The following is a 9,529-nucleotide window of genomic DNA, read 5'->3' on the forward strand; positions in this document are numbered from 1 at the left end:
GGAGTAGCCTTCACCCCGAGTCCGTATTCTTCGGATGATTCCACCATCTTCATCTTCAGTCAGGTCCTCTCCCTTAAACTCAAACAACTCCACCTGTGGGACAATCATGAGGTGACCAATGCCTTCCTGCACTAACTCAGCAACTTTTTTCTTCCAGAAGTCTCTTGTAATTGCCAAGACAGATTTGCCCATGGGACAGCTATACCATGAGTGAAAGTGGCACTTCTTCTAGGTTCTTAGGAGTTGCCCTGGCTTCTGATTTGGCAGTGGCACGTAGGTCACATGGACTTCAGCTAGCTTCAGAACAATCAATGTGTTACTCTGCTCCACTTAACAAGGTTTCTTGTGTCTTAGCAAGGACACAAGAAACCCAGTGCAGTAGGGATCAGAAATGACTTTGTATTCCTGAGCAGTCTCCTGAACATTCTATAATATGTACTGTTTGGCTTGCCATTTCCAGACCTAATAGCACTGGTGTCATCTCTTCAGATGTCTTCCCTCAAGATGTGACCTATGGGAAGGTATCTTTCCTTTCTGAGCCCTAAGGGCACAGCACATTCTCTTTCATGACTTCTCTCAGTAAGAATGGTGCAACCCCTGACATTGTTCCCATCTAGAAGGTCTTTACAGCCCCTTCTTTCAATTGAAGGCTCCATTACTTATCACTATCTGGCAGCAGCAGAGCCAGCTGCCTTCTCCATTTCTTCTAAGGCCAGGTCCTCAGCTTTGGCAACACTGTCTCCAAGAAGCAGGAAGGGCTGGAGGGTGGCCGGCCCCTGGGAGATAAAGCTTGGCTCTCTGCCTGGGTCTCTATTGCTGGACACTTACCTCAAACACAAGTGTGGCATTGGGGGGGATATTTGGAGGACTCCCAGCTGAACCATAGGCATACTGTGGTTTGCAGGTGATGCGACACAGCTCCCCCACTTTCATGGTTGCCACAGCAATATCCCAAGCCTTGATGACCTCCCCTGTAGGTAGAGGAAAACAGGACCCCCTTAGCAGGGGTCTGACTTTGAAAGCAAATTATGTCCCCAAAGAGTTACTGTAATGTACCCAAGAGGAAGCTGAACAACCTTTAGAAATAGGGTAAGAAGCTTGTATCAAGTGCTATCAGCTCTCAGAACTCTAATAATATCACTTGATCCTGGAATAATGAAATGCAAGAAGCAAGACAGTCTACCCTTGAACAATGAGATGCTGAGTTACTAAGGAAAGGGAAAGAAATCAATACAGTAAACAGTCATCGAATGAGTTATATACTGTGATCCAGCCCTCTTGGAACTCAGTTCTGTGAACATAATTTCTGCTTGTGCCGATTTTTATCCCCTTCAAAGTCTATCCCACAAGCCCAGTGACCACGCCTACCTTTTCCTAGGTCAAAGGAGAATTTATCCTTGCGGTCCAGACTGGAGTCAAACTTTGTGCCATCTAATAGCCAGCCAGTGTAGTGGACAAAGACTCGGTCCCCAATCATGGGTGTCTCAGTGCCTGTACCCTCTCTCTTGATGACCTGTGAAGGATAAAGTAAGTACCCAGGCATGAGTACAGAAAAGAGCCACAAACTGTCAATAAGTCTCCTAGAGGAACCTAATGGCTCCTGTCCACACTTCTGTGCTTCACATAAGCAGATTCCAGGGACCAATCATCAGATGATTCTGCTATTACTAATGTGGCTAGGAATCAGCCCCCTTCATCTTTTTATGGTGCTGGGGATTAAATCCAGGGCCTCATGCATGCTGGGAAAGCACTATACCACTGAGCTATAGTCTTAGCCTAAGTTTTTGAAAAACGGTCTCACTAATGCCCCAGCGGGCTTCAAATTTAGGATCCTTATGCCTTAGCCTCCCAAGTCGCTGGGATTCCAGACACAGGCCACTACACTCCATCTCCTAATCTTTCTTAAAATGCAGCATGACTGAAAAATTAGGGACAAAAAAACCTGAGTTCAAGTTTTTGCTTATGGTCCTAGATAAACATTAACCCTCTGGACTTTCATGTAAAGCAGTGATGATAATCCCTATCCAAAAGTTGAATGAAAAGAACTAAGAGCCTGCTTGGGAAGCACAGGGACTGGGGTTCCATCACACTGAGCAGGTCACTGAGTACCAGCATGGAGGCTCACACCTATAATCCCAGCACTAGGGAGGCTGAAAACAGGAGGATCACTACGAGTCCTTGCTGTGTAGTGAGACCCTGTACCAAGTACATTAAAAAAAAAAAAAAGTTACAGTCATCAATGGCAAAGAGATTAAGACTTTATACATTTCTTTATTCCTCCTAAATGCCAGTGATCAGGTCGAGCTGATGAAGTCTACCTTGCAAAATAAGTGACAATGATAGGAATACAAACAATAAAGAAAATAGAACAGTTCAAATCTGGGAAAAGGAAAAGCCCTGAAGCTCTTCATCAGGCCTCTGGATCCTGCTGGAGACATGAGTTTTCTTGCCTGGTAGGCTGAGGGCACAGGCTGCTTCTTTTTCTAAGCAAGGTAACACCATAGGATTCCCAGTAAGCATGTGGCTAACCTCTAAAGGAAATCTTCCAAGACAGAATATACTGGTGCTTTAAGGAGAAATAACCATAACAATGGAGGAAACAGAAAGCTAGCGAGAAGTCACGTGCTCACAGGAGAGTAGCTGGGCAGGTGACACAAGCACCTGGGGCAAAACCAAATGCATTCCTGGATCAGGTAAAGTATGCCTGAGGTCTTTGGCTTTGCACAGGCCACATTTGTGTGGGACTGCGCAGTGACAAGCCACAGGAAGAACAATGGACAGGAGAGCTTGCAATGCAGGATAGGATTTCACCATCCTGAACTCCTGGCAGAACCTTCCTCAAACCACAACCAGCAGTCCTGACCCAGATCCAGAAACATCCTTCCCTTGGTTCCTCCGGCTGTTGATAGGCGGTTCCTGAGTAGAGGACTCCAAAGCAAAGGTCTTCCCGCCCCATCCCTCAAGCCCCAACTCTGGAAAGTGGTGAGGGAGGCGGGGGGGGGGGTGTTATGCGGGGGGGGGACTACAGCTCCCGGCATGCACTGCTGCAGCTCCCGGGGGATGAGGGGCACAGTATGGCGGAGCCGGCGACCTCGCTGGGTTCGGGCGTTGGGGAAGGGGCCCCGGAGCGCGGCGGCTTTTTTCTCTCGACTAGGCCCGACCACTCAGCAGCACACAGGGCTCTGGGCCTGGACACGATCCCGGGAGCCGCTCGCGTTCCAGCCAATGTTCAAGTCTCAGGTGGGCGGCCCCGGGACTTCCTGGCGCAGCCCGAGCGGGGCGGCGTCGCACGGGACAGGCCTAGCCCGCTGCGCGCCCGCCGTGGTCCTGGAGACAGTCCCGCTCCGCCCAGAACACGCCAGAGTTTCGGCCCCGGCCTCCCGGAGCCTCGAGCTTGCTAAGCTGCGCGCCCTCACCTTCAGCACCCCCTCGTCCTGTTTGGGGCTGATGTCCACCCCCTCCAGGGGCAGCGGCGCCGACTGCGCCCCGCTCTCGGCCGCCTTCATCTCCTCGGCGGTCATCTTCTCTCGGTGTGCGTGAGCTTGCGGGCCTGAGCTGCGTACGCGCTGGGTCTTGGCGGGCTCTGAGGGGTTGAGCGGGAGGCGCCCACCCACACAGCGGACCACGCTCGCGCACCTCGCGGCGGGTTCAGTGCGCCGAGTCGGGCTGCGCCGCGGCGGTCGGCGCTGCGGCCGCGATTGGTCCCGCCCTCGGAGGGGCGGGGCCTGGCGGAGCCGCGAGGGGGCCGGCGGGACGCGCGCAGAAGTTTCTGGAGTCGGTGACCGGGTTAGAGCCGGGGTGCTCTCCTCGCCCTCTGACCGCCCGGGCGCGTCCCGCCCACCGGCTGCCCACTCCCCGCTGCCTGGGACCCTGTGGGCTTCTAGGCACCGCTTTCCCTCTCCCCACGCTCGACAGCTCCTCCTTCCCCGCTCCCAGCTGGCCAGACGCTTCTAGATCCTTCTGGATCGCAGACGCTCACCCGGCGCCAGCCTCCGCCCGCGCCCTACCTGCCGCACGCTGAGCTGCCTGCAGCCAGCCGTGCGGAGGTGAGTGACTGCACCTGCCGTCCACGGCGACGCAAGATCCGCGTGGCTGTCTGGCGAACCGGAGACGGAGGAAGGGCCTGCGGGTGCACCGAGCTGGGAGTAGGCAACCGCGGCCCTCAGGAGCCGGGAAGACACTGCTGCAGCCGGATATTGTAAAAAACAATGAACTCAAACTAAGGACTTTTTAGAAGGGCACGTTTGAAAGGGACTTTAACAAAGGTGGGCATGGTGGCCAACCTGTAATCCCAGGACTATGGGAGGCTGAGGCAGGACAATCGCAAAATGCAGCCCAGCCTGGGCAGTTTAGTGATTTAGCCAGGTGAGATCCTGTCTCAAAAAGGCTTCGGATGTAGTTCTATGGGGCAGTCCTGGGTTCAATTCCCACCCCAACTATAAATGATGGTTTTGGATAATAGTAAAGAATGGTTCCATTTAAGAAAAAGTCATCCCATTTTACTAAAGGCTCATGGGAAGCACTTTTGTCAGTATCTAGTCTCAAGTGTGTGAACTGTGGAGTTTGTTCCAGGTTGAAACTCTGTAGTAATTACTCAAACAGTGGGGTTCCTGATCATGTGTAGTGCTTCACCCCATTAACATAGTGGCACATACATAGTACTTTTTTGGTTTAAAGAGAAATAAAAATACACAATTTCAAAACAAGATAGTAGATTAACAATGGTTAATATATTACATATTATCTTCAAAGTAGTTGCTTAGATTACAAGATACAGTCATGCATAATTGATCAAACAACATAAGCACAATTTATTTATTTATTATTTATTTATTTTTTTGAGGAACCGGGAATTGAACCCAGGTCCTTGCACTTGCCAGGGATGCGCTTATTCCACTGAGCCATCTTCCCGGCCCTAAGCACAATTTTTTATGAACTACAGTCAGTAGTATTAACTATCTTATCTGTCATTTTTTTTTTGTTCTTTTCCCTTTTTTTCTCCTTTTACCCATACCAGGTGTTCTTTCTTTTTGAGCTGTTTCTTTCCCTTTCACGATATCTGTTGTAGATTTTGGTTCTTTTTCAGCTTCCTACACTAGGGAGACAATAAGATGTTTACATATATGAGTTTGATTTATTTCATTAAGTAGCTATTGGCTCCAATAATTTTTATTCCAAGCTAATAAATTTTTGCGGTGTTCTTGCTGGGTGCCTAGCACTGTGACAGTGCATGCAAATGATCTCATCTAGGTGACCAAAGAGTTATTATGTATAGACAAAATTTCAGTATCATCATTTGGTAGCCCTTGACTATTAAGAGAATGTAGAAGAAATAAAACTGTTCTCTTCCAGCAGTTGACTTACTTAATTGAGCTTAGCCACAACAAAGACCTGTCTGGTGACTAGAAGTACTACCAGAGGACATGGATATGGGGTTGCCTTTGTATGAAATAGGTCTATTTCCTGTTTGCAGAAGTAATGGGGCCAAGGCCTGCCAACTCTCTTGGAGACCCTAGTGGTGGTGACTTACACTTCTGCCTGATTCTCAGTGTGAGGGTTTGCTAGGGCTAGTGAGTATTATCTGGTAGAAAGAGTAGGGGTAGAAAACACAATGCTTTTCTGAGCTTTGGAGGCCGCTGCCACTGCCACCATCACTTCTTCCCTCTCCCTTACTTTCTTCTCCTCCCACTCTTCTTCCCCCTCTTTTCCCTCCTCCCTTCTTCCTATTTCTGTTTTGAGACAGGGCCTCATAGTTCAAGCTATGTCACCCAGCCTGCCCTCCAATTTTCAGTGATAGTCCTGCCTCAGCTTGCAAATGGTAGGATTACAGGCACATGTTGCAGCACCAAGCTTTCTGCATCTTTTTTCTTCATCAAAAGTAGATAACATAAAAAAAGTAGATAACATATGTCAAGCTCTTTTCATTCCACTTGGCACATTCTAACTGAATATGTAAGATATGCCCACCCTTGCCCAAATGCACCAGTGGAAAGAGCATTTGGAGTAAGGAAAAGGCTGGGTTACCTGGATGCCAGCTGTTCAAATTGGAGCGGGTTACTGAAGGCCTCAATTTCTAATCAGTAAAGTGGGGATAGTACAGGGAATGTAGGGGATATACTCTGGGAGGCAGAGGCAGGAGGATCACAAGTTTGAGTCCAGCTTGGACAATTTATCAACTTAAGGAGACCCTATCTCAAAATAAATAATGAAAGGCCTGAAGTTGTTTCTCAGTGGGAAGGCCCTAGTACACTGCTCACCTTTAAGGAGTGATTAATAAATAATGGTCATTTGGGGCCGGGGAGATAGCTCAGTGGAATAAGCACTTGCCTGGCAAGCTCAAGGACCTGAGTTCAATCCCTGGTTCCGCAAAAAAAAAAAAAAAAATAATAATAATAATAATGGTCATTACTGTGATATGTGTTTTGAGGGACATGAGGACAAAGTGCCAGGGAAACAGTTGTAGAAGAGGACAGGCCTGGGGCCTGGTCTAGGAGGATTTGTCTGATATACTGAACCCTCGGCTGCAGCGCAGAAGCAGTTCAATAAAGCCTTGCCTATTTAAAAAAGGACTGGAGGTTGGCAGGGTGGCACACATCTGTAATCCCAATTACTGGGGAGGCTGAGACAAGAGGATCAATGGGGTACAGAAATTTGAAGCCAGCCTGAGCAACAGCAAGATCTTGTCTTTAATAAGTAAGAAGGAGAGAAAAAGATAGGGAGGGCTCCAGAAGGCCTGGGTAGAAGGGGATGAGGTCAACTGAAGTGGGAAGATTTTACTTCATGTAGTGAAGAAGTAAATGAGGAACTCACAAGCATTATTGTTATTCTTATTTTATTTTTGTGTGTGAGTTTCCTGGAAATTGATTTCAGGCCTGCATGTTGAGTATATTCTCTATCATAGAGTTGCCCCTAAACTCCTTTGGGGTCTTGAATCCCAGAGCAACAATCCTATTGTGCCTAAAAGGTTTCCTGGTTGTCTGTACTTTTGTGGGAAATGCACAGATGTTTTGTTCTCATTCTTTTTCCTCCTAATCCCTTCCTCAGCTTATTGAAATTTTTTCTAAAAATTGTCCTTTCTACAAGAGGAAGAGAGCAACTTTTTGTCATCTGCCTTACTCAGGAGGTGACTTATATTGGACTCAGCAGCTTTGTTGTTATAAAATGAGTTTCTCTGACTTCCTTTGGCCCATCTCCCTAACTTTGGACCTGTTGTTTTTTGTTTGTTTGTTTGGTTTTATTTTATTTTATTGAGAAACAAATAGCAGTAAGACAATTTCAAAACTGATTAATAGGACAGTTTCAATAAATAATACATTGTACATTGTTATCTTCTTATTGGTTATCCATAGTACAAGATGCAGACAGGATATCCTGTCCAAACACTATTAGTACAAATCTTTCTTCTCATTGAATTAAGCGAAAGTAGCTGTATATCTATCCTAACTATTCTGCATATACAGATACAAATGGTCCTTCCTTTGTATTCCCTTTATTTGTTTAGTCCTGTCATAAATGAGTATTCCATTGGTATCTAAATACTATAGGTGCATGAATTCAGCAAGAACAATCCAACACAATCCAGCAGTCCATGGTAGTAATGGGTTATCCACAGAAGTTGTTGACTTGAGCCTTTCACAGCTTATCATATTAATATGAACTTACGTTATTTTTTTTTAAATTTTATTTGTGTGTGTGTGTGTGTGTGTGTGTGTGTGTGTGTGTGTGTGGCCATGGCCATCTCAGCCCACCAGGGGGCAGGGCTGGCTGGCATGTGGTGCTGGGGGATTGAACCGTGGTCCTTGTGCTTTGCTAAGCTTGTTCTAAGTAGGTGCTTTAGACCACTGAGCCATCTCACCAGCCCCTGAACTTACTTTATATACCTAGTTTTTATACTTTTATGCTGGATGGTTAAGACCAAGATAAAACAAGACCTATATAACAAGAAATTTAACTTTTGTATTGATAAAGTCAGTCAAGTCCCCTCAGGATTTATCCTGTAACCCTGTACTGCAGGTTGCAGATCCTTTGTTAGTGTCAGCCATGTGGATGAGTCATGGCCATTGCTTGACCAATTTGTTCTCTGTAAAAGCCTGAGAGAATGTGTTCTCTCCAGGTGACTCTCCTTAGGCACACTCTACGTCATCGATCACATTGCTCTGTGGCCACATAAACTTGATCAGAAAATTTGGGACACAATTGAGTTACGTGATGTTACGTATAGGTTCTCCTATGTCCTGAGTCTTCACTGACCTTGAAAGGCCATGATCAAAATGTTGACTGTCCTTACAGCCCTTCTATTTCTCTAATTTTTGGTCTGCAATCTTAGGTTGTTAACCCTCCAGAAGAGAAGCTTATTATTACCCTACAACATATGCAGTTGGGTACAACCTCACTATCTGTCTAAATATCAAACATCTTAGGCATAACATGGAACAGGTATTTTGCATCAAGTATTGATATGTTAAACATTAAGTCCCTAGAGAATATGGAGATAAAAATTTAAACCATGAAAAATATTTAAAGAATATGAATAAACAATTATATATTTTTTACACAGAAATTTAGAAATCTAATCATATACAGCATTGTAACACTGGTTCTTTTTTTTTTAACTTTGTTTTTTTTTTTGCGGAACCAGGGATTGAATTCAGGCCCTTGCACTTGCCAGGGAAACGCTTATTCCACCAGGCCATCACCCGGCCCCCCCATATACAGCATTGTAGCAGGACAGTCCTGTGACTTTTTTTTCTTTTTTGTGTCTTTTTTTCATTTATTACTCATTTAAAAAAAAAAAAAACTTGTGAGATAGTATGGTAATAATTGGTATGTCATAACATGAAGTATGTATTTGGAAGACCAGAATGATATGCATTCCAAGTGTGACCGTTCTATTACACATTGCTATCTTCAGTGCACAGGTATCAGCATATATAGTTAGTCAGGGTGAGCATCCTACCAATTAACTGCTAGTTTCAAAAACCTGCTGATGTTTCTCGGATTGTCTTACCCATCCTGTGCGTATAAGTGTATGGCTTTGCCCCTGTCATGTTTCCCAGCTTTTCTCCTTGCCCTCTCCTCATTGTCCAATCCTCAAGTTCTCACTTTCTTTTTAATTGTGTTATGCCTTTCTATTTGTATTTCTTCTTTTGAGTTCTTATACTAGGGAGACTATGCGATATTTACACATGTGTGTCTGGTTTATTTATGAGTATATCTTCCAAGTGGCATTCACTTAAATATAAAGGCTTCAAGTTTATCATTCTTTATAACTGAGTAATACTCCATTGTATAAAAATACCACATCTTTTTCAACTGTTCCTCAGGTGACAGGCATCTTGGTTGTTTCCAAGATTTGGCTATCACAAATTGTGCTGCTATAAACACAGGTACACATACATCACTATGATATGATGTTTTCAGTTCCTCCAGGAAAATTCCCAATAGGGGGATAGCTGGCTTGAATGGGATTTCCAGTCCTAGTTTTTTTAAGGAGTCTCCACACTGATTTCCATAATGGTTGCACCAGTCT

General features: G+C 45.6%; 1 protein-coding gene across 1 annotated transcript in view; it reads right to left on the minus strand.

The window, feature by feature from the left end:
- Positions 1-3,702, minus strand: part of Fkbp4 (FK506 binding protein 4) — a 10,496-nt gene extending 6,794 nt beyond the window's left edge. The window contains exons 1-4 of the mRNA XM_004648153.2: positions 3,417-3,702; positions 1,369-1,513; positions 829-971; positions 1-93 (exon numbers count right to left, since the gene is read on the minus strand). The exon at positions 1-93 is cut by the window's left edge and continues 7 nt beyond it. Of these exons, the coding sequence (XP_004648210.1) occupies positions 1-93; positions 829-971; positions 1,369-1,513; positions 3,417-3,521 (486 nt within the window). The 5' untranslated portion in view covers positions 3,522-3,702. The remainder of the gene's footprint in view (positions 94-828; positions 972-1,368; positions 1,514-3,416) is intronic.
- Between the last annotated feature and the right edge of the window lie 5,827 nt (positions 3,703-9,529).

This window comes from Octodon degus, unplaced genomic scaffold (assembly GCF_000260255.1).
Source record: "Octodon degus isolate 3935 unplaced genomic scaffold, OctDeg1.0 scaffold00355, whole genome shotgun sequence".
Taxonomy (NCBI): Eukaryota; Metazoa; Chordata; class Mammalia; order Rodentia; family Octodontidae; genus Octodon; species Octodon degus.